This window comes from Aptenodytes forsteri, unplaced genomic scaffold, assembly GCF_000699145.1.
Source record: "Aptenodytes forsteri isolate BGI_AS27 unplaced genomic scaffold, ASM69914v1 Scaffold535, whole genome shotgun sequence".
Taxonomy (NCBI): Eukaryota; Metazoa; Chordata; class Aves; order Sphenisciformes; family Spheniscidae; genus Aptenodytes; species Aptenodytes forsteri.
Genome location: NW_008795855.1, coordinates 54,205 through 79,699, shown reverse-complemented (window position 1 = coordinate 79,699; position 25,495 = coordinate 54,205). Strand labels below are relative to the sequence as shown.

At 40.1% G+C, this 25,495-nt stretch overlaps 1 protein-coding gene across 1 annotated transcript in view; it reads right to left on the bottom strand.

The window, feature by feature from the left end:
• Window positions 1–2,323: 2,323 nt before the first annotated feature.
• RMDN3 (regulator of microtubule dynamics 3) overlaps window positions 2,324–25,495 on the bottom strand; it is a 40,568-nt gene continuing 17,396 nt past the window's right edge. Inside the window, exons 7-12 of the mRNA XM_009283710.1 lie at window positions 12,376–12,451; window positions 11,476–11,553; window positions 9,087–9,185; window positions 7,081–7,134; window positions 4,591–4,671; window positions 2,324–2,682 (exon numbers count right to left, since the gene is read on the bottom strand). Of these exons, the coding sequence (XP_009281985.1) occupies window positions 2,629–2,682; window positions 4,591–4,671; window positions 7,081–7,134; window positions 9,087–9,185; window positions 11,476–11,553; window positions 12,376–12,451 (442 nt within the window). The 3' untranslated portion in view covers window positions 2,324–2,628. The remainder of the gene's footprint in view (window positions 2,683–4,590; window positions 4,672–7,080; window positions 7,135–9,086; window positions 9,186–11,475; window positions 11,554–12,375; window positions 12,452–25,495) is intronic.

Here is a 25,495-nt window from a genome sequence, read left to right as displayed (position 1 = left end):
TAAATGGGATGAAACACTCAAACCTAACCCAGCGCAGAATCCCAAGCAGCAGATGAAAGGAACAGCAAATCGGCATTTTTTTTTCCTCAAGCCTACAACCCCTTGTTTTGAAACAGACACCCCCCAAAAAAAATCAAAGGAGAATTTAAAGCTGTGGAAACACAGAGTGAAAATTATCTCCAGAAAATACATAATCCAAAGACTCCTCTAAACAGTTTGTGTTTTGACAAGTTAAACGACAGGTGAAGGCTTGAAGGAGTCTGCAAGTAAGTAAAGCTACGGACTGTTGGTAAATATTTCCTTTTCACACTCTTCCTATTACATACGCTGAAACCATTTACTTTTGGAAGGCAGCAATGTTTAAGCAGCACACAGAACAGCAAACATTACTGATTAGTATCATGCCGGGACTTGCTGGCAGGGAAAGGCAATGCAAGTACAGTTAACTACACGACTGTTTTGAGAGCTATTACCATTTCTCTCCAGAAAAAAACCCTGCAAATCCTCCATGAAAGAATCAAGTTGCTGATCATCTTCTTTTGGATATCAGTGTTGAGGGTTTCCCAGCTTGGCTTAAGCAACCAAAACGAAAATAGCTGAACAACTCGTGCAATTATTTAAAGACTGGATGTTTAGAAGAAGAAAATGGTCATCCACTGGGAAACATTCAAAACAAGACAGATTCACACTAAATAAAAAAGGCAACTTCATCGTTCCACTGACGAACTGAAAGAAGAACACACATTAAGTACAAAAATGTCCCACAATTACAGATCAAGTGCCCACTCATCGCGAGGGGAGCTCTGCACAAAAACACAGGGATCAACTTTAGCCTGTCAGGATTCAGTTCTCCATTTATAAGTATCAATTTTTGTCGTTTTAAGCAAATAAAGCTAATTGCACACTTGCCTGGATCTCATGAGATGAGTTCAGCACCAAAATTTTAGAGTTTAATTTGGGGGGAGGAAGCTAAAAAGTGCCAAATCTATAAAATGGGAACTTTTTAAGCTCAAGTTTGCTGCACATTTCCCCTTCAATGTTATTTTCACGAAGTAAAAACCCCATCAGTTTAATACACATGTGCAAGGGACTAAAAAGGTGATTAAGAAATGTCTTACTCTTGCACTTTTTTACTTTACACTTCACAAACACTATACAACATGGCAAGACGTAACAAACATTAAAAAATAAGCATCCGGTTAGCTGCCAGCTGAGCTTTGAACGGGTATCAAGAAAGCCTTGCGAAGTATTTGGGGAAATTTTTGAACGTAGTTTTTGCTTCACCATTTGTGTCAGCGTACAGCACAGTTTACTTTTTCTGTTTGGTACCCAGAAGCTGTCAGAGAAACGTCAGTTGTCAGCTTCACCTTCTCGGTGTCACCTAGTGAGTCAAGAACTGGTAGAAGAACATTACAGGGAAGCATCAGCTTTGCCACAGAACATTCCTGTTCCTGTAACCAGTGTTTCATTGATAAATAACTAGTTTTCAAAATAAGTTATTACATCTAAACCATAGCAGTGTAGTTCAGAGGGACATGAGAAGTCTTCAATCTCACGTGAGTCAAGGGAGTAACATCACCGGGAGGAAGTCCTAAAGTTTAAAATCTTATTACTCACTTCTCTGACAAAAGCAATGCACCTCTTAAAAATAAAGTTTGTATCGTGAAGGAAATCTCGTCGGTCCCCTGGTAATAACTCACTGTAGCGAGCAGTGCCGGCTTCCCCCCAGTGGAAAGCCAGTAAGGTAGTTTAGGCATAGTTGGAAAGGACCAAACAAGAGTGTGTTTTGGACACCACCATCCATTTTTTTCACAGCAAGGAAGAAAGGGCTGACAACTCGCTTATTTAAAGTCATCGTCGTCGTCTTTTTTTGTAATTGTCTTTTCTTCAGTCACAGTTTCAGTGCCCGTTTGAATCGGCAGGCTGAGGGCAGTGAGAACATCCCGCTGCCTCCAGTGCATCACGCTGGTAAAAATCAGCAGCGCACTGACCACCGAGCACAGTGGCTCGAAATTTTATCTCACCTAAACATCTATGAAAGGCATGTGATCAGTTATTTCAACTGATTCAATTAATACATATTATTAAGGAAAAGAGAAAACAGTTAATCTGAAAAAAATTTTGGCTGAAGACTTCCTCAGGAATCAGTCGAGAGCACTCACCAGCAAGCAGGCCTGAAGTTCAGGCTGTTTGTTAGGCAGAGTTTGTGATATAAAGTATGTATGTGTATACATAAATATGGATATATTTGTGTATATATTGTTATATCACAAAGTATATATCACATATATCTATGTTTTATATATAAATAATCACAAATAGTTTTATACCACAAATTCTACCTATACACCGCCCCTACCACCACCTGTTTTTAGGATTTGACATTTTTTAGGAATTTTCAAATCAAACATATGCAGTGCTGTAAGAAGGAAAATAATACAAAATTTTATCCTATTAAATCCCACCAAGATCTTTTCCTGGATGTGCTGATGCGACTGCTGCGCGTTTTTTCATGTAAACTCTTGTGGCTTATCCATGAAGTGCAATCAAAGTTGTCAGGATCATGAAACCCCTTTAACTGGAATTTTACTGTCTATGCAGTATCAAGTGGAATGAGCCTTTATATATTTATTCTTCGCAGACTGACTGCATCTCTTCAAGTTCTCTCTCGCTTTCTGCATCCTGGAAATGCAATAAAAGAGCAGATAAATACACAGCCTAATTGAAACAATTAAAAAAGAGAATTTCCCTTTTCTTCTCCAACCCCATACCAGGTTTTAAGTATACCCCCAGGCTTACATTTTTCCTCCTAATGCTTTGTTTTTTTCTCCCCTGTACTTCCCTCTCGACGCTACTGTCTTTGAAGTTTTCCAAGTGTCAAAGAGAGTTTCTCTTATGTTTCCTTTTGAGAGACGAGAACTGACAACCTGAACAGCAGAATTCAAACCTCTGCTCCCTCACTGACTTTCACAGTCTGGATAAATGCCTTTGTTTTTCCTTCTCAACATGACGCAAGTTATTTGATTGATGACGAGAATTTGCAAAGACTTAACAAAGCCACTTAAGCATTGGCTTCCTTACTTGACTCCCACTTCTAATTTCAGAGCAGGAGAGAGAATTAACTGTTCATGACTTTTCTGCCTGTAGCGCTCTCCTGGTCTTTCCTGAAAATCTCAATACTTTTCTGATTAACCTCTTACGCCTCCAACACATGTATTTCTTGTTCTTTTGGAAAAAAAAAATCCTCTTTCTATTTATCAGACATACCATTCTAACTCTGCCTAGAGAGATTTACAACCAGCGTACGGTGAGGAAGCTCCTGATCAGGCAGAGCTAGGGTATTTCCTTCTGCAAGAAGGGAATAAATTCTGCTCCATGCCCTGGTTTCCCCAGATTTGGCAGTAGCCAGTGGCCAAGTGGTTTATGCAATACTGGACAGTGCCCTGCAGGTGGTAGCACAGGCAAGTCAGCTCCTTGCCAGATGGTTTGCCAAGATCTCTCACAGGCTTGCGGTTTGAATCTCGGCACAATACTTTTGCTACAACAACCTAAACACTGCTTATGGCCTTAAAAAAAGAGTGGCATGAAAATGCTGTGTATTTCTATAATTCTGCCTTACACCCAGAACGTTTATTCCATCAGACTAAGGCTGAAGCTGTAAGAGCTGGAGGACCTTGCTTACATTACTTTGCTTGCATTTTTCATGACAATGCAAAGATCATCAGATCAATATTAAAAGCTGATGTGTTTTTATTCAGTTTCTAACTGGCAGTAATTTGAGGGCACCTTCTATACAGTTTCTGCTTAACAGGAAAAGTGCAAGGGAAAAGGAAAGCGCAAAAGAGCTCCCAGCTGGGGAACACTGCCAGATGGCAGTTTCTAAGACGCAGTACAGTCTGCTCTCCAAAACCCTGTAAAAGTAATAAAAGAGCTGAAATATCCTAGATATTAAAAAAAAAAAAAAAAATGCTGGGCAGCACACACAAACTTCTGAATGGCTCAGCACAACCAGCTCCAGCCTGGGGGAGCTTAGGAGCTAACTTGGCACCAAGAGAGTTAAATGTTGGCTGCTCCTCCAAAGCTACACGGGTAATTAGAAGAGGTAATACAGTGCTCCAGCCCCAGGACAACCACTCAGCTTAAGTGGCCCCATCCGAATTGAGCTGGCCAGGCATGATAGCGCCCAAACGAATAAACCTTCCCCAAAAATGGGGTACTGGGAAGTGTTCTGCAGCTGCTCAGCAGTTCTGCAGATATTCCAGTTTATGAGCTGCAGTGCTGAATCCGTGCAGGGCATTCAAATGTGTCTATAACCTAACCCTAGAAGCAGCACAGTATTTGCACGGTGGTGTGCTGGACTTCTAAGCCCGTGTCAGACATACTCTTAACTTCTTAATATTTTTTGTTATTTTGCTGAATTGCTTTAGGCATTCGGATAACAGGTCCCAAGAGAAGAAAAGAGTCCACGCTAAGGAACAAAATACTTTAAAACCTGGGCTTACAAGCTGGAACATCTTTTAGAAAACAATTTTATCTCTGTAACCATTTTGTCTCTGCTCATCATCAATGCGTGCTTATTGAGACTGCTACCTCTTTTGTATTAACTGGCAGCTCTGAAGCAAGATTCATCCAGAGAACAGCTGCAGAGTTGTTCCCCAGGTCCCTGTAACACTGTGAAGAAAAAATGACAATGTGAGAAGAGTTAAATGGGAAAAAATAGGCAGCAAATGTAACTGAGCAATTATGAACCCTGGCAACTGATAAAAAGAGCTATTTCTACCTCTTAACCATTTGCACTGTATAGTTTCAGGCTTCTGACATTTCCTGCAGTATCCTTCATTCACAAAGCATTATAATCACCATCAGATTATGGAATATTAGATTTCCTTTTTTGGTTTTTTTTGTTCGTGTTTGTTTTTGTCTTTGTTTTGGGCAAGGAGATTGGTTTTTTTGTTTGGAGATTTTAAGGCGTCCCTGTGATTGTCACCATTTTCCAAGCTCTATTTTTATTTCTGCTTAGCCACTATTCCTTACACCGCTTTCATCACAAAACCTCTATACTGAGAGCACATTATCTTACAAAGCTTACATTCCCTAGGCTGTTAAAAATGAGGTTCAACTGCAAGCACTGTAACATCTAACATTTACAAGTCTCACAATAGGCGTGAAATATTCTTCATCATGAACTCTTCTTCAACAGCAGAGAAACAGTCATCCCTCTATGTAACAGGAAGGTTTTCAGTGCCTAGAGAATCATGGAGGCATTTGGGGACTAAGAAATAAGCATGGTAAAAGGAAGTGGTTGCTAAAAAAACACAAACAAAAAACCATCAGCAATGCAGTTAATCATTGTTGCAATTGCCACAAAAAGCCAACATTCAGTTAGGCTAAGGGCAACAGTTAAACTCCTGCAGCGCTATTACTTCAGACTCTGAAATGTCACTGCACGGTATATTGTATGTGTGTATTTTGGTGATTTTCCTGCGTCGTGGGATAGTTCTGAAAGAGGACTATCTGTTCTGCTGTGAGCACTGTCAAATTTCTGCATCTAGTGAATTCAAAACAGACGGAGCCATGGACATCCTCGAAGCCTTTAAAAACCCTGCGTCCCTGTATTTCAGTCAAAAATGTCAGAAGATAACTATAAAACACAGTTGTTCTTTTCTTTGAAGTTTGACCTATCAGAGCACTATCTCCTTCAAAATAATTAGATACCAAATGCACTTGTTAAATTTTGTGATTATGGATGTGATCCAAAGTGACAGAGCCTGGGATTAGGAAAAAAAAACCCAAACCCAAAATCAAACAGATACAAGTAGTCCTATTAACCTCTATGCTAATTCGTGTTTGCAGAGTATTTCTGAAGCTCAGTCACATCTGCCAGACACGTGGTGGACTATTAGCCCAATAAAAACGTATCAGCCCATGTAGATTACACACAATAAAACCCAATTTTTTACATCAACTCTGAAAATCTGTTCAGGTTAAGACTTGCAAGGATTTGCTCCTGCAACTTCACTGGAAATAAGTTCTAAGTCTTCCATTCTTTAGTCTATACAAGACATTTAGGGGCAATTCTGAATTTCCATGAATGCTGGTTATATTTACAAGCAGAGAGAGAAGCAATTAAGAGCACATTTGTCATGGTACGTAAGTAGCCAGAAACAAAAGGCTAGCTGATTTATGAACATGTAGCTGATTTTACCTAAATAAACACACACAGTGAGCTGCAATATATCAAAGACAAAGTCCAGCTGGTGGGAAGGCTACTACACCTCTTGCTGGGTTTTCCTCCTCTGCTATCACCTTCATTTTCCTTTAATGAGATGCGTACTATGAAATAAATTCTGCACCTAGGTTCCAGTAATAATGTACTCCAGACCAAGCAGATCCTACGACTTGCACGCTACCCTGATAAAATTCACATTCTTTGGGACATTGGGAATTCAGCAATTTCACAGAGAAGGACTACAGCTACTCTTTGCTACGCCCACTCTGGCTAATACTTCTAAAGCTATTTGGGCTTTAAATATTTCTAGACTCCAGCTGGAGGTTGTAGAAATTAAGCAGCAATTTTAACATTTAAGAGTTCAAAACTAATTATTCCCTCAATGCAAACAAAAAGGTCTTCGGAGCTCCACTCCAAGCACTCGTGGTGTATTTATTCATCGCTCAAGACTCCCATCTGTATTGGTAAAATAGAGACATACTTTATCCTTTACTTTTCCCCATGATTCTTTCTGTATACACCACAGAAATCCATGGTGGTGGTGGGATTAGACCTCCAGCCTGTGGCTTACAAGTTACCAGTACCGCTTTCTACAGAGTTTGATCTGTTAAAAAACAAGAAGGATGCTCCACTGGATGACTGAAAGGCGAAATCCTCCCTGAATTTTAATGCCTCTGCACTAAATGATTTGGCCTTTTTCAGAAATGTTATCATCTTATAAAATCTTGCTTCTGCACGGAGTAATTTACATGTGCTTAGCACTTTACAGCCAAAGATAATTTTTTAATACAAATATTTCTTATCCTAGAAGCATATGACTGAACTAAAGAAAGCAACAAGTGACTGGTTACCTTGGCAATGTATACTCTTCCTGCTTTGGAAAATCCTGGGCTCAGTTCCTCAACCTACAAAGAACAAAGGGGAGGGTGTGACGGGCAGAGAAAAGCAGACATTAGGATATGCAAAGGACACAGTTAATGCCTATATCAGGCCTCCTGCATCTCTTTAAAAAAAACAAAAAATAAAAAAAAATAGATGACTAAACCCTGCTTTTGTAAATGCATAGATCAGTGTAAGAATTTTTCATAGGCTTGCCTGGCTGGGTTAGTAAAGTCCTCAGATTCTCATAAAGTGCCTGTGACTCAACGAACACCACCCATACTCTCACCTAATGTCAGTGTCATGGAAGAACGGTGAGGTGGTGAAGTCAAGCACTCAGAAACTAAGGGAAACCAGAACCAGCTTGATGGCCTCCTCCTGCACATGTGCGTGCACTATTTTTAACCTCCTTGCCCATTCAGTCTCATCCACTTGGGCTCCTCCCGAATATGTTGGTGCCAAACCTCAGCAATCTTCCCCCAGTTTTTATCTTCTCCTTCCTGGCTACTAATTCCCAGTTTCCTAGTTACCCACGTCCCTCTGTTTTCTTCCATTCATCTCAGTTATAGTCATCACTCTCCAAGCAATTTTGTGCCAGTATGTTCCTATTACGAACCCTTGGCTTGACCCATATCCCATCTGCATTCAAACTCCCCAACGTGCTCTACCAAGACGCCTGAGCCCACACCTCAGAGGAAGCACTGAGAGCACAACACACACAACGTTCCTCCTCCTAATTTTGTTGTCTGGCCTTAGACCTAGTTCAGCTTGTGACTAACCCAGAGCTGCAATTTGCCAGATTTCCATTCCCCTGAAGCATGCCAACTGTGGCTGAGAGCTGAAATGGACTCAGCTGAGCGCATGGGAAGTGCACTTGTTCAGGGGATAATTAGCTTCCAGAGGGATGCTTTTGTGTCCTTTTAAAATTCTCTCTGTATTTGACCAAAGCTAAACCTCAGAAAAATGCAAGTTCCTGTTTCAAACCACAGCGCCGCTCTAACGTATCAATAAAAGTGACGAGTTATTTTTCTTTCTAATGAAAAGAATCGAAACACTTTGCCTCAAACTTATCTCTGAAATGATTTTAACCACTACGGCTGAAAAGTATATTGCCTAGGGCAGATACCTATCACAAACTTCCCTCTCAAACAATTACATTTTTGGCAAAATTATAAGAAATTGAAGTAAGTATGATATTCCCTAACACTTTGCAGAACTGCTGGCCCAATCTGAGTTATAAAGTGGTAGGGCAATTTGTTTCTGTAACACTTCATCAGAGGTGCTTAAGAGTAGTTCTCACAGGCACAGCCAAAGGCAGTCTGTTTAACTCATTCATCTTGTGCAGACCCTTGCAACAAGAGCTATATGCTCAAAAACGCGACTCAGGCCAAGTCTTAAATTCATTTTCATCAACAGGAGGACAAAAAAAGCCATTCAGAGGGTAGGATTCTTACAACGTAGGAAGTACTCCTAAGAATTTATTTCTAGAAATACATAAGCAATGTGCCCCTGAAACCTTAAAGTAGTCGTCTTCAAAAGTTTGAGATGAAGAAGTTTGACCTAATCAGGCAGCCTTTTAATAAAATATTCTGAGAGAAATTAAAATGACAGAATGTATCTATGCAAGCATTCCCAGGGATGAGCTCAAGCAGATCTTACAGACCCTGAAAGAGGACAGACCGTATGCATTTAGTATCAAGCAATGAATCACTCCACTATGCAGCTTTTAAAAGGAAAACCAAAGCCCTTAAAAACAATTCTGAACATTTTGGGTCTAGTTCTGATGTCTTCAAAATCACGTTCTTCTGTCTGGCTCCAAAATTTTTGCTTTCACCAGCTTTTTTCTTCCACAGGTTCTAGTCAATGGAGATGTATCGTGGAGCACTTGGGGAGTGATGAGTTTAAGCAGAATACAAGTACTCCAGTTGTGATTGCATTTGTCAGGTTAGCGATTCCTTTGCTTATCAGATTTCATTACCCGTAAGAAGTTTTGCAGTGCGTCCTGTACAGTGGCTGTAGGAGGGGCTTCAAACAAAGCAGAAGCAGTCTTTTTTTCAAGCCATCCCAGGTGGGAAACCTGCAGAGACAGTAAGATGAAACTGTCAAACCACTAGAGACACAGCACATGCAAAAGTATAGAGACAAGGAATTATCCAGTTTCTTGTAGCTGGCTCGTGCACCTGGGAGAAAGCCAAAGATCTTGGTAGCGTCGGCAGATTTTGGACGAGTGTCCAAGTCGGGCCACAGAATTAAACCTGATTTGCTCTTCCTTGTCCTGAGTTAGCTTTTGCAGTTCCATACATCAGCTGCCATATGCATAATGCTCAAAGTAAGATTTGTCTCTACAACTGAATATTACAGGCATGCAACAGTGTGGGTGGTCCAAAATCCCAAACCGCCTTACTGCAACCACACCAGTTCCCGGCAGTTCCCACCTATGCATCGGAGCAAATGCACATATGGAGCTCTCCCGTCTCCCAGCTTCAATCTCGTACAAGAACGTGTTCTCACCACACAAAGATCCCTCGAGAGAGGCAGACTAAAGCCTTCCCACCAACAGATATTCACATTTTGAGAAATAGGTAGCTACTTCATACTTCACGAATTTCAATTATTTAATGAAATCTTATTCTCCTGCTCCCAGCTCCTCTCTCTCTAATAAGAAACACCCTGAAGTTTCAATGGGGGAAAGGATGCATAGGACTGTAACTTCTGATAATATCTTCTTTGTTTAATACTGTATAATTCTTATAATGCCGAACAGCAGAAGCACTAACATATTTCTATATACATCTATTTTTGCTTCATAGCTTCAGCAGCTCTAAAAGCAGTAAGGCTGAGTAGAAAGTCCACAACAGAATAAAGAGCTAGGAGCTTCCACTAGTTTAGCTCACTGCTCCTCTGTAATTACCGGTGTCAATTATCTCAGCTACAATCTCTGCAATGTGACTGCATTTTTGACAGCAGCAAAGTGCTTTCAAATTGTATAAACTGAAAAGTAGATAGTTACTGCAAACTCTTATTTCTTTTTATAGGCACTAAATCTGATTTATGGTATTTGACTCCAAGCTTTTCCCTGTCAAGAAATATAAAGCAGTCGGCACACTTCTTCTAATACCTCCAATACTTTGTGTAGCAAGGGCAGAGGAAACACATGCAAAAGATTATACAGATAGACTGTGCGCAGAAGCTCTTGCCAGCCCTGAAATGTCCTTGATCACATCCATATGTGCCTGAAGGACTGAAGGTAGTTTGGTTTTACTAAGTAAAGCACGGGGAACAGTAAGCTAGTTTGCAGCTAGTGCTTTTCCTAATCCATTCTTTGCCATTTCACCTCTCATGCTGCCTGCAGTGACTGAAAAACTAGGTCCGGAGCCCCAAACCCTCCAGAGCTCCAATTCAGAGCAGTTCAGAAATAACACTTTTGGCAAACAGCTTCCCTCTGGGAAAGAGACAAAAAACAGGGGAAAAAACGAAGAGCAGAATAGTGGCAATAAAGAAATGAAACAGCAAAAACCCCAGCAGCTTTTACTCTATTGCACAGAGGTACACCAAGTACTTTTAAAGCCTTTTGTTGATTCGGGGACAGAAGTATTACAATAGCAAGAGCAAATGACATTGCCAATACGAAACTGCACTCTTCATGCTTTTGAAAACTTCAGTGTCTTCAATACCACTAACCTTTCTCTACCTTCTTCTAGCCTCTGATCATTAGCATAGAGCAACGCGCTGGAATGGACTCAGCCAGCATTTGTCCTGATGGCTAACTCTGTGTTTCTGTAGTCCCTCTCTTCCTATGAACTTACATAAACTCTTATTAAAAACCTGCACCATTTAAAATCTAGCGCTTTGAGTGGTAACACCAGTATGAACATTTTAGGTTTAACAGGAGGCAGACAAGAGGGAGATGGACTGCCTAAGACTTCTCGATTACAGTTAACGAAACAACTTAGATGGAAAGCTGAGAGATTCTGAATGACACTGTCCTGGCAGACAATAGTTTCAATAGTGCTTTTATAAAAGCATTGAGGTGCTACACATACAAGAACATGAGCTTTTACATCGTAAGAGGTTTCTGAATGCAATGCATTTATAGTATTCATCAGTGGAGTGTTTTTCTCAGCACTGTTTCAGGACTGGAATGAAGAGTTCCTAGATCCCACGCAAGTGCAACTTTTGAACTACTTCTTCAAGCAACTAGGGCATTTCCATACCTGTACTTTCTGATACAATATCTGAGTTCAGCAACTAAAGAGTGTCCTCAGTCCTTATGGCTGGTGGTTTGAATCCACCTATCTTTCATTCAAACAGGGAATTAAATTCCAAGGAGGAAGAACACAGCAGTAAGTAGTAATAAACTATTTTACCTGATAACACCACCTGCCCAAAAGATAGTAAGACTTTGGATCCTCTGGTTTCAGTTCAATCGCTTTATCGATGTGTTCCTATGGAAAATCATCACCAACACACATTACATTTTTGTTATAAGCAAATACAATATCCACAAGAGCAGGTGAACAAATGTGGAAAGAGGAAAGAAAGAAGTCCACAATTTAAGTGTCAGTGATCAATAAAATTACAGCTACAAAGAGATTCCAAATTTTCTTAAAATGGTTTCAGTGAACACAGAAAACCAGCATTTTATCAGCCTCAGAGACAAGAATTACTACACACAAAAAAAATGAAGCTGCCCTTCATTTTATTCTACCACCTTTTCAGAGCTTTGACATAACCAACTTACTGGTCATGTCAATAGCTGACGAGGTAATAATTATACGTGGCCTGTTCTGTAGTAAGTGTTCCAGATGCATCCTCTTACCCTGTAACATCCCCGCTGTGCATGAAAGGCAAATAAAGGAATCTGAGGCAGATTAAATCCTCTTTGAAAAATAACTGCTTTGCATTTATGGGAGGGTGCAAGCATGCTCACAGGCAGTTACTGAAGAAGAGTTGGTGCTGTATCTTATTACCACATGGTAATTTCATGTTTCAAGTTCTCAGTCTCATCATATACATACATTTTATTTGCAAGACTTTCCTCCTTCTTTTTTCTGAGATTATAGTGTGCAAAAGTGCAGAGCCAGACCAGTCACCCTCATCACACGTCGCTGGAATCGCCTTCCTCAGCCCAAATCACCCACTCATAGCATCTCTTTGAGACCTATTGCTTCCCTAATAAAAGGTGCAGCCAATTTTCCTAACTTACTACTACAGAAATAAGTATTGTTCAATACTTACACAAAAACCAGCATGTCCGTTCTACTCACCTTAAAAACATATCCAGTTTGAATACGCTTCTGAATACTCTCATGTTCCGATAACTGCCCACAAAGAATAGCGTACCTACACAGAGGAGACATTTGCATGAAATCAGTCAGTTTTAAATATACATTTACATTCTGTTGATATCTTCAGAAGGAAGATAATAAGTGCATTAAAGCTTCACAACTTACTGGGGAAAACAAGGAATGCTGTACATCTTTTACAGGGAAGAGACATATGCAGTAAAAATTTAGTGCACAAGAAGGCATTAGCCTGAAGGATGCCGGCAAGTCAACTGGAGTGGTTTGACGTGACACAAAAAGTCATTGCACTGATGGCTGGTCAGCCTTCCTTCTACATAAAACAGGAGCAGCACACTTCTACACCCTAAATTTCTTCACTCAGCAACGAAAGTGTGTCAAAACACAGAGCAGTGAAGAGTGAATGCTACTGCAGCGAGAGCCAGAACTACGAAAAGCTCTAATTAACTAAGGTGCGCAGCGATCTTCCATACGCAACACCCAATCTATAGCACAGCGGTTGTCTACTTCAAGGGAAAATATTGTGAAAACCTACCTATATCCTGCAGCCCAACACGGCCACCAAACTTGGGAAACAAAACAACACGTTTTCAGTGTTGCAAGTGCAAAGCCATTTAGTTTTGTCCAGTAAGAGATTGTAAATTTTGACCCTGAGAAGTACAGCACCTAGCAAAATTAGTTATTTCGTGAGCTGTCAAAGTTAAGGAAGGTTAATTACCCATGGATTTGCACCCTCCCATCTCACCTCCCTGCACCACAGTGGTTCAAACCCCCTCCCCTCCCTGCACTGCTTCCCAAGAAACAACAAATCGCAGAGGCTTGCAAGGGCACCGCTGCTAAACAGAACATGCGAATTGAAGTTTCAGCCGCGCCGATTCGGTCTTTGACCTCTGCCATCCCGCTTAGGTGAGAGCTGTGGGAATGGAAGAGGCTTCCCCCCTTTTCTCCGAGTTTGGCTCAAAAAATATTAGGTGGAACGGATGGACAAATGAATAACACAAGTCTCATTCTTTCAAAAAATAAAGCTGAAAAGAGGAAAGATGCAAGTAAACCTCCCTTGAGATTTCTTTTACTACATCCCCATCCAGCGTTGCTGGATACCCTGTCTCATCTCACCACACGATATCCCAAAGCATCCCTGGTGACGGTTAACCACAACAGATGTTCCTGCAGGAATTTGTCAGAAGACTTTTGAATCCCCAAGTACACTTTCTTCAGCGTCACGAAAAAACCCACAAAACATTTCACACCTCATTGCTCTTGCCTGAACTAAATTTTCAATGTGTAAGTTACAATACAAAGAAGTTGCGTCTCCTGAATATTTACAATTTTGTCATTAAATCTTATTCCTTTAAGATGTTAATTTTCTTGTGAAAAAACTCTGCTTCAGTTCTAAAATTCTTATTTTTCATGATAATGGGAAAGATTACCAGACCAATGTCTTAATTGGGTAAAATCCTTTCCCCCCCGTTGAAAAAGTTCACAGCTGCACTGCCATAATCTGTCACTTGCAGACGATGAAGTAAGTGTTTGTATGATCTTCTCCAGTTTGTTTCACAACAAACATCAGCCTGTGCTAAATATCCCTAACCACAACATGACTAGGGTTTAGAAATACAAGCCAATAAACGGCTTATTCTCTAAGATCGCAAGATAGAATATTCCTATACAATAAATCATGTAGTCTGTAACTCTGTCTAATGTATAGGAACTTGCCAGAACATAGCTCCTATAACCATGTTGTTTAGGCTCCCGAATACGTGGGCAGGCATTAAATACAATTAGGTCAAGTTTAAAGTTTTGCAACAAAACAGGCAAACACTGTGCCTTTTTAAAATGGAAGCTAAAATGCTGCATAACTTCCCTTTATACCACCCTGCCCTTCCCCAGGGAAAGCCTAACGAGCCCCTTCAGAGCAGCAATAAATCCGATGGGACACTAAGCTAGTTCAGTCTGATCCCTCTACCAACAATCATATAAACATCAAGTGGTGTGATATGCAGCTGTCAAGAAATATAAATACCAGATATTTTTTAACAGCCTGGTGAAATGTTACATAAAATAAGCAGTAAATAGCAGTCCTATCTTTGTGTCATGAAATAAGCTAAAAAAAAAATTTAAAAAAAAAAAAAAAAGTAAGAGATGCCTGAACTGGTTTTTCACTGCAGTCCCAGGAAAAGGCGACTCTGCCCGACCCCACTTTGCTGGTCTCAGCCCTTTGCTTGAACCTTCCTTTTCAACTTGTGCCTCGAGGTCCAGGGCCACCAGCCTGTTGGTGATTTTCATATGCAAGACTTTGCCTAAAAAAAAAATTAAAAAAAAAAAAAAAGTAAGAGATGCCTGAACTGGTTTTTCACTGCAGTCCCAGGAAAAGACGACTCTACCCGACCCCACTTTGCTGGTCTCAGCCCTTTGCTTGAACCCTCCTTTTCAACTTGTGCCTCGAGGTCCAGGGCCACCAGCCTGTTGGTGATTTTCATATGCAAGACTTTGCAGTTCTGAGATTTTAGGCTCTGGAGGTCTTCAGATCCCGACTTCCCTTCCTCACTTGGCAGCGCCAAGATGGTTTTCCACTCTTCTCTCTCCTGCTTGTTTAGCTTGGCTTGTTGGAGCTATTTATTCTAGTTCATTTTATGAAATGCCTTGGGATGAATGTCACAAGAGGCACTACTGAGTTGCAGGAGGACTGACTAGCAGTAATAGGATAGATTAAAAATAATGAGTTAGGGAAGGGGATTTTCATTTTCTGTAAACAATATGTAACCTCTGAAGCACTGTTCAGATCGATGTCTCAGCAGTTACCGAAACCTTATATTATGGTATCGCTCAACTAATTATTAACCAGAACTACTCATTAAGCTGCTGACGCTGGTCAAACTGCAAGTCCCCATAGGAATCTCAGTTCCGTAAGGACTTCCCCATTTATTAGAAAATAAACTCTGTGGAAGCAGATACTACCAGATGAGAGACCGTCTGTTCTTCCAGCTTAAATCCCCAAGCTCAGAACACGCAGCTTTGAAGAAACTTCATTTTCGATGCTGCACTCTGGCTGACTTTTGGCCTCTGAACACAAAATGCACAGCTCTGCGCAGCCCAGCACCGCCAGCTCCAATGGCCAGGGTGCTTTGCCAACCCAAATACATCTCTTATCTCTTTTAACTGTTTCAAAGACTCGCTAGCTGAGTGTGCTGCAGCTCCTTTCTGCGCAAGACAATCAGTAAACTAAAAAGAAATGGTGAGGCAAAGGGGAATAAAAGGAGAAGGGGAAAGAAGTGGGGAGAAGCAGCTGTTTTGCAGCCAACTGATAAAAGTGAAATAGAGCGTGTTTCATATTGCCGAAGATGAGTCAAACATGAAAGTCTGACCACTGACAACAGCATGAAGACATGGAAGTTCTTTCCCTTTATTGACATCAAAATTTGCTTCATACATATTTAACTAATTTTTCATGGCAACACCCAACAAATTAATGAGCTAGAATATCTTCCTATTCAATCAGCACTAGCTGTGAACTGGATACATCAAGGCTAGCCTGTAAAAATTGTTCAGTGCCATTCAAGCAGCACTGCTAGTAAATCAAGAGAGGTTTTATCACACACAGACAAGGAGATAAAAACCCTTGTCGGAGCTCAACTTTCAGTTACCAGAGTCAGATGAAAGCTAGAAGAATAAAACCCCTTCTAACCAAGTAAATAATTCAGAGAAACAGAGCTCCAAAATATACATCTTGATAAAGAAGTTAGAAGTTTTCCCAATATTTTATGAGTATTACCAGTTTTTCACCTTCCTGTGCACTGAGTAGGTATGTGTTAGTCTCTTCACTTGAGTAAGGGAAGGAGACAGATAATTAGCACGCAGGTATTTAGACTGCAATGAAACACACCAAAAATGAAAATAATCATTAATTTAGGAATTAGTACCTTGGGAGAGACAGCAGAATTCCCATTGACTTAACCAAAATTAATGACCGGCTAGTCATAAAGAGCTTGGAAAAGAAAGCTTTGGCTTTTCTAAGGGTAGACAAGATCGAAGGAAAAAACGAGGAAGGCAGAAGCACTCCTCCGGCCTTGTCTGCACAGAGCTCAGTGAGGAGGTCGGGGTGTAAATTCACAAAGCATCAGTTAAGCTGAAATAATTCCCCATTTGGATATACGTAGCAGCACCGCACTCCAGCTGCACAACCAGAAGATGCCCCTTCCTTACAGGCCATGAACATCCATATGGGAGAGTTTCTATATTGTCTATGTACAACCAAGTTTCGGCATTAACTTTCCAGCGCACGCGAGCCCCAAGTCTAAGTTTGGCTTTGCCCTACCAGCAGCAGAAGTCTACGGCTGTGTGCCAGTTGAGTACTAATAAATGCTGGTTTACTTTGTAGAAAGCCACGTCACTGCTGTGTTCACTGCTGGTCATACGTCTTCCCAGAGAAGGGTAAGAATTCATCAAGAGCCTTGCTGGCTTGACATGGGAAATAAAAAGCCCAGTTTGAGGCCTAAAAAAGCCAAGATTTATGCAGAGACAGCAAATCTATATGTGCGGACTAGTTGAAAAGGGTACTTGACGATGATGGCATGTAGGCTAGAAATTTAAGCACAATAAATCATGGTCTGGATTAAGGCAACACTAATTTTCTACTGTCACTGTCTCAATTTTCCATGAGGATTAAAATTTTATACATGTATTTTCACACTAAGGGATCACATCAAAAAGCGAAGTGATGAACATTGGCTTCATCCCTCTTCTGACTCACAAAAATACTTACAGCTGCTCTTAAATTGTAAAAAAAAAACCAAACCACCAAGTATGTATACAGGAACACTTTTCAGGATGCTTTCCACCACCCCTTTAATAACATTTCATTTAATAAATTCTGAAAATTGGCCACTGCCCAAAGAGTTTTGAGACATCAAATGTTTTAGCCTTTGAATGATCCACACAGGTCACCAGATGCATGTTATTCACAACTTTTTGCATAGTTAATAGGTAAAGATAAAGTCCTCTTTGCATGCACATGTAATTATATAGCTTTGCTGTCCAGGGTTTGCTCCATCCACCCAGGGTTTGCTTTGGCTCTGTGTTTCAGAAGCCTGACAACGTTTCCTTACAGAAGGAAATTCTTCTTTGCACATCTATGTCCCAAACCTTCAAGTATTATGAGTTTCTGTGGGCATGGCAAGCTCCTTTTACATAAACACCTAAGCTCCCCACTCTAGAACAGGCGGCTAGCAACAGCAACCTTGATTTTGCGGGCGGGCATTCGCAGCCTCATACTTGATGAGCCACGCTAGATTTTTCTTGATATATCAAACGCTACCTGCAATGTTGCTAGAGCCGCAGCCTAAACCACTATCCTAAGAGCACAGATCTTCTTGGGTAAGTCATTTTAAGACTCTATCCTTAAAATTAAAAGCCAAGACCCACAAAAGAAAATAGTGTGTGAAAGACTTTGCAGCAGTTCCTCCTCTGAAGTTTGGCTGAGGACGGTATCCTTTCAGGAAAAGATTGGCTTCGGCTTCCTACAGAGCAGGAGTAGACTTGGTCTTGCATTATAATTAAAGCTTCGACACATCACAAGCCATCTGAGCTACAGGTATTACATGGAAAATGTGTCAACAGAAATATTCTAGAAGGCAGCTCTTGCTTTTGCCTGGCATCACTCCAGCCGAGGTCACTGAACATCAAATCCGCACAGCTTGTTTGAACTGTCCATTATTGAGATGATGAGTTATCCTAAAGAAAAGAAACCTGCAATACTTACTAAAATATTATTTTTCCTGGCACACCATTTGATGAAGCCTGAAAGTATTTTGTCACGTCAGAGCAGCTGGATCAACCCAGAGGTCACCCTGACCCACTATCCTACTTCTGTGTGCACTACTGGAAACAGCTTAAAATCAGGAAAGGTACAGAGCCATTGTCTGCTGAAAGCTGGGAGAACAACCAGCTTTTATCAAGGCTTTAATGAGGAACCTGAAGTTCAGTTCACTTTCTTCTGAGCTGAAAAATCCCAGTCTATTTAATTGCTCCTTTAAGCTTTCTTTTATACCGTTAAGCATTCTTATCACCTTCTTGGTACTTTCTCTACCTCCTTATCTATTCTAAAAAAGAAACTGCCATGTAGATATACTATAGATGCCTACTGTGAATTAAGATGCTTTCTTGGTTCTCCTCTTTCAACCTATATTTTGCCTTTTGACTCCTGGGAGTGAGCTTTCAAATAACTGCTTAATTAAGACACAATCTCTCTTGTTTTAAAAGACCATCATTGTACATGCATAATTAGGAATGTTTTTTACCTGTGATTATTACTTTGCCTCTGTTGACAACATCTGCCATTTCTGCACAGTTATTTGATGCAGTGACATCCTTCTGCAACTTCCTAAAGTCGGTTTTAGCTCACATTGCTCTATTTATGAATGTGCTTAACAGTACACGCCCCGGCACAGACTCGGTAACCTCCCCCAGCTCTGAAAACTGAACACATCTTCCCTTGTTTCCCATTTTTTAGCCTGTTATTAAGCCAACGCTGTTTACTCGTGCTAGCTTAGTTTCATTCACAGACCTGCACGAGGGAATTTGTCCGGGACTTCTGAAACTCCAAGTACACAATATCAGTGGGCTAGCACCCTCACCCACACTGTGAGGCATTTCTGTACAAGAGTTGCATTTTCTCATGGAGGTGGCATATCCTATTAGTCTCCAACTTATATTTAAAATAGCTTTAAGTGACAGGGCAGGGAGAGAATTTGGATAAGTTGCTAGTTTCCTGGCTCCTCTCATTACCCTTTAAAAACCAGCATTACATTTGCCACCTTTCACTGCTCTGAGAGTGATGGCAAATTTAAGCCATTAATTATGTATCACAGCTAATATTTCTCAATTTCTGGTAATAGTTCTGGTTTTAATGCCTCTGAAACATTTTAGTAGTGCTTTTAATTTAACTTGCTAGAGTTTCCTCCCTGTTCTACATTCCTCTGCTGTACAGGACATTGAATGATGTCTTCTTGTAGTTCTAACAGTCTCCTCTGCTGTTTAAAGGAAATAAAAAATACCATGATTAAAGGCTTCTTTTATTTTTATTAATGAGTCACTTATTATTCACCCCAAACCTCTAAAACACTGCCTTTAAACAAGCTTTGAATTATCTGCAAGCACTTTACTCCTACGGCTCTTCCTGTACTCAAGCTTCCTCATAGCCATTTTGTTTTCTTTTGCAGTTATCATTACTTGCTGAAATCTTTCCCATGCTCCTACAAGGATGTTCAATCTCAGTACTTTATGGTAATGACTATAAAGTGGGTTTGCTGTCATAACACCTTGAACCAGACACTATTCATTGCTCAATGCCAAATCAAGACTTGTTTCTCTGCTTTTAATGCTCCAGGACATTGTCATTGTCTTATACCATTTATGATGCTTATTAAAAAAAAAACAACCCACAACAAAAACAATTGCTACATTATGTTCCAACATGACACTTACCGAGTCTTGGAGGAGAGCAAGAAGAGAAATGGTCTTCTCGCATTATTGTGGATTCTGCCCTAAAAGATATTCTGAGCTCTGTAATTTTCTTTAGCTTGTGTGTCACTATATGAGCCAACTAGTGTTACGCATTTTCTATTTCAACATGGAATTTACATTCATAGGGATTCTCTGTTATCTGTTGATAAGTTTAACTTATTTAATTTATGGTTTTTTTAACATGCAACACATCCCCCAGCACAACAGTTCTGTAACAGAATTTGCATTCTGGTATTAAAACAAACATAGTAGGTATCTGGGTTTTACCACCTAAATGAGGTCATTTCTTAGTCCTGTTCCTCACTATTTCCTGTATGAGTTTGTCTAGTTCTATCTTTTTAGTTTAAAAAAAGTTATAATTTCAGGTATATCAAATAATCCAAAATCCCACAGATCCCACAGATTTTTGCTGCACAATCTGTTCTTGGGCAGGGGGGAACCTTTCTTATCTGCAACTGCTATGAACTTGTTTAAGTCTGATTTTTTTTCTTCTTAAGAATTTTTACCTTGGTTATAGCAGTAGTGCATATTGCTACTTCTTACCCACAGCCGCATAAGCTATTCCCTCCCTCCCAGCATCTTAGCACATTTTCAACTTTCACAACAGCCAGTTGCTCTTAGTTCCACAGCTCCATATTTTCCTGGAGATTTACTATACTACTGTATCCTCACCAAGTAAAATTTTCCCCCAAGTTTTTAACTGTATGTATTAATCTCCACCTACTGCTCTAAAACTGTAAATAATGGTGCTGTAAATGGCTATAGCTCTTGCATTTCATGTCAGACTGTCATCTATCAATGGCTAGTTCAAGGAGACCTATGTATCTTTTATCTAACCCAAGGGAGCAGGACCTCTCAGATTTAACTAGCATACACGATTATTTGGAAGTGCAATTATTATTATTTTAAAATGATTATTCCTCCTTTCACCCCTGACACTTCCTAGACAGATTGGTTTGGGAATACTGTGGAGGCAAGCTTTATATAAGAAAAGCAAACACAATACAATCTGCACAACTTGGGCTTGAGCCACACGTATTCCCTTAACAGGAAAAGAAAACAAGACCCAGCAAAAAAGCAAACCACGCAGCAGCGCAGGTCTTTGAGGATGAAGACTGGTAGGATGGGAGAATACAAAGCTCAGAATTCAGTAGGGAAGGCCACGGTCTAGAGGAGAATCCATCACACTCCAGATGATGACAGTGTCAAGGCTAATTACATGAGAACTGAAAATCACCATCTAGTATAACACTTGCAGGGACTGTCTTACAAATGTGCCTTGGAAATCAATAGACCTTTTAATAAACAGGCTTTCAGCTGTTCCCATTCACCCTGAAGCCAAGCATCAGCAAGGAAAGTAAACCTCCAGAGATGTTTTGTTACTCGGCATGACCAACTGTAAATCCTGAAACACTTGAGATAGCGCTTTCAGTTCCTGGGACTGGTTACACAAAACATTTAAACAGCTAGTAATTCATGGGGACGTTTGCAGTTGGATCCAGTTAAGAGAATATTCTTTCTTTCCTTCTCTAGCTGTTTTACTGGCCAGGTAAAACAAGGCTGAGAATAGGAACAGCGCCAAGTCAGTGGGAGTTCACATGCTCCTCTAAGCACCTGGGGGGCTTGCTAAAGGCAGGGAAACAAATCAGCCAAAGCGTGGGGTGAGAAACAGGATCCAGAAAAACTTACCCCTCAGGTCCACAACTCCTCCTTCTTGCAAACAAGAGGTTTTAAGAGACGTTATCTATTTGTTCTGCCTGCCTCCTGCTGCCAGAGAAAGACTCCACAGTTGTATGAGAAGATGATGGCTGTAGGGAATGACAGTTCACATCCTGCAGCCAGCGTGCTGATGTAAAGGATCATACTCAGTCTTGAACTGGGAAGTTATTAATGAATTTCAGATTTCTTAGGCCTGTTTGCAAACATTGCACCCAGAAGCAACATGGCTGAACCTTAGTCCATATATTGGGCTTCCTCCCGAACCTATACATTTGATGTCTGCAGATTTCCTGTTCCAGGAAAATACGGAGCATAAACTACAAAGACATAAGGAGGCATAAACTACAGACTATAAAGACTCCACCTGCATGGAATAGTTGATAAAGTTAAAACGAACTATGAAGAAACGTGATTTAAAATGGAAAAAAAAAGTAAGATAACACTGAAGCATTTTTTTAACTTTTACATACTGACAATTATTCCCTTCCGTTAAATGCTGTGAGATTAACTGAGGATAATGGTGGCAAAAAGACAACAGATTTTGAACAAGACACTGACCTGTGGTCATTAGGATGTCACGTTTCTGCAAAAGTAAAGGTGTTGACAGTGGCAAACAGGCCGAACAAACTCCATTTATTTTCTCCCGAAGTAAAAAAATGGCAGGTGCATAGATAAGAATGCAAGAAGGGACAAACACGTAACGCCACTTCCTCTGAATATTGTTCCGGCCTCCATTTGGTCAGGTGTTGTCTGAATTTTTCTTTCCATGTCCACTTGCTTTTTGAAGCCACGTAAGCTTTCAGTAGCCACCACAGCCTGGGGCGAGGCATTCTGCAGCTTAACCATATGCATCATATAAAACATTTCTTCTGGTTTGAGTCTGATGCTTAGCAACTTTGTTTGATGCCGTCTAGTTCTTGCTTTGGAAGAAACTGTTCCCACTTCACCCTCTCCATGCCACTTGATGTACAGACAAGTTCTGTTCCTCTCAGTTACCTTTCTTCCAGCCTGACAAGTCTCAAATCTATTAACTAATTGCATTTACAAAAGCTGTTCTGTGCTTTTGATCTTCCTTGTCACACACCTCTGATAATGCTCCCGTTGTACAATACCTTTTTAGAGAAGGCGAGGATAGATTTGCATAGTTTTTAGAGATATGCTCATCATATTCCCGTTTCACACAAGTATAACTCCCCTGCTTTCAAGTGAAAATTATTCATCACAGTCCACCCTAAGCTGCAGGTACAAAGATTTGTAAGACTAAATAGTCCACAGATACTTACCTGAACAAGTTTTTAATCACTTGAACATGATGCTGAGACTACTTAAGCACTTACTGTTTTAGTCAGAGACCATCAGCTCTGGTGAAACAACTAATCTGACAGCTTTCTGCATGTGAATTCCCCTTACCAAGTTTTAAAACTGCATAATGCTAAGTAAGTTGACTAGTATATGGCTTTAAAAAAAAAAAAAAAAAGACATAAGCACACAGACTTGCCTAAGCCACAGACTTGTTTGTGCATGGGTTTTTTTTCCACTAGTATAATTATTTTACTTGCACATGTGAACTTTTTTCCTCAATACACCATAATTAAACTGTGTATCTCTTAATCTAGAGACTGGTATATTGATTTTAACTGCATCAAAGTATATCTATGTATAACCTAAGTGTATCTACTATATAACTAAACGTTTATTTTAATTACATAAACTATGTAATGAAACTAAACATTTATTTTAATGTAAATGCACTCGGCAGAAAGCAAAACAGGATATTCTATGGCATACAAATAAACAGAACGGTTTAAGTGATTTCCTAAGTCCTACAGTAGTATTTTGTTCATAGACAAAGCGTGTATGTATGTATGTACACATGTATGTATAGTGGGAAAGTGAAAAAACCCCTCATTTCCTATATTCCCATAGACCCGCTCCAAACCTTTTAACTTTAAGTAGCTGTCCTCCACCACATGCTTGCACAACTTGGTGGAAAAAGTAACAGAATACATAGTTCTAGCTGAAGATATGGCAACTGGGAGCAAAACGATGCAAAAAGGTCTCTGTAGGCTTCTCGTGACTGCTCTGGGTAATAGTTTGGGAACGACTTCAGCATCACTTACACAACTGCAGGAGACCTCATATGAGTTTGACTCATTAGTAGAATCCACAAGAGCCATGGTCATAGCAGTACGAACATTATCCCACTGCCAAGCCATAAAATTCCCCAATGCCCAGATACTTGTATGAAGGTCTTCACTATTTTATATGAAAACAACTTTAATTTTTTTAAATTGAGACACTACTGTATTTTTTTATTTTTATTTTTGTTACTTATTGCACAGTCGAGGCAGATTATGGCTCATGTCTGCCAAGTAACAAACGTCTCAGCTTTGCTCTAGTGGAACCAACAAGAACACACAACAACGGAAGCAATTCACGATGACTCTCGTCCCTCTGCAAAAGCAGCCAAAGCCTGCTACACAAGCAAAGCCTCACCCTTTCCGAGGGCCACCGGCTGCACAAAGACTATTTTATTTGACCAGGATACACTAAGAAGAAAGCAAGAGCCCAACATACACAAATGAGGAACTCCTATACCACCTTAAGGGTTGAGGCAGAATATCAAAATAGTGTCACTCTCAACTTGGAAGACAGAAAAGTGCAACCCTGGGAATCTCAGGATGAATTCAGACGATCGCTCAAAACCGCTTCCAGGTACAGACAGAAAATCTACTCAGAAGCTTGGGGTTGTCTTTCATTTCTGTGCTTCGCACCAGCCACTATCAACGAATTCTTCCTGGTTAATGCAGTCGCAATGTCTTAGCAACAAGCTCTCAACCCCCCTCCCAAAACAGCAAAACCTCAGCCTTATTATATACGGGATGCAGAAGTTTTCTAGCAACTTGAATTCCCGGTCTTGCCAATAAGAGAGACAAGAATAAAATGTCAAAGTGATCTAAATCTCCTGCTTTTAGAGAAATGCACGAGGACGAAAAAAGACAGACTGATGTATATTAAGTTTTAGGATCGCTAGCATCCTTTTTGTGAAATTCCTGTAAGCAAACAAAGGGAACATGGTATAGCTGTAACTGGTATAAAGCTGATCTGCAGTTCACTGAAGGGTGAACGTGGGAGGTTCATCACTGGAGGTCTGTCTAATCTGTTTTGACATCCATCAGAAAGAACATGACTTTATTTTGGAGTGAAAAAATTACCCAAGTCTCCTCTACCCTAATTTTTCCACGATTAACTGTTCTCCGAAAATTACTGTGAACGAACGGACATTGAATGGAGTGGCAAAAAAAATCCCCTGACAACAACACTGATGCTATTAAATAACTCCATTAAGTTGGGTAATATAGTAGAGATTAAATTTAAATAGGCTGCAGACTAGCATATGCTAGAAAATTCATCATTTAATGGGGGGGTGGCTGCAGAGAATCCAATTTAAAGGTTACAGTAGATCATAAGCAGCCCAAGGCAATAACATGATGCTGTGCTAGCAAGCCTCAGCTAAAGTACTATATACAATTTTTGTAGTAATGAATTAAAAAAAAAAAAAAAAAAAAAAAGGACGAGCTGGATAGAGTCCATAAGACAACAATGAGAACAGGAGGTCTGCAGAACCCCACCACACTAAAAGGTTGTGACAAGTAGGTCTGCTTTCTTTCAAAACATTGGATGAATACAACAACTATTGTATTCTCTTACAAATAGTTCCTCATGTTAATCTTTTTTCCCATGTCTAGAGAGGGTAGAAGTAAAAACAAAGCTTAGGTTGATATCGGGAAAAATCCATATAGTTATATATATTATAATTTTTTATATATATATATAAAAAAAT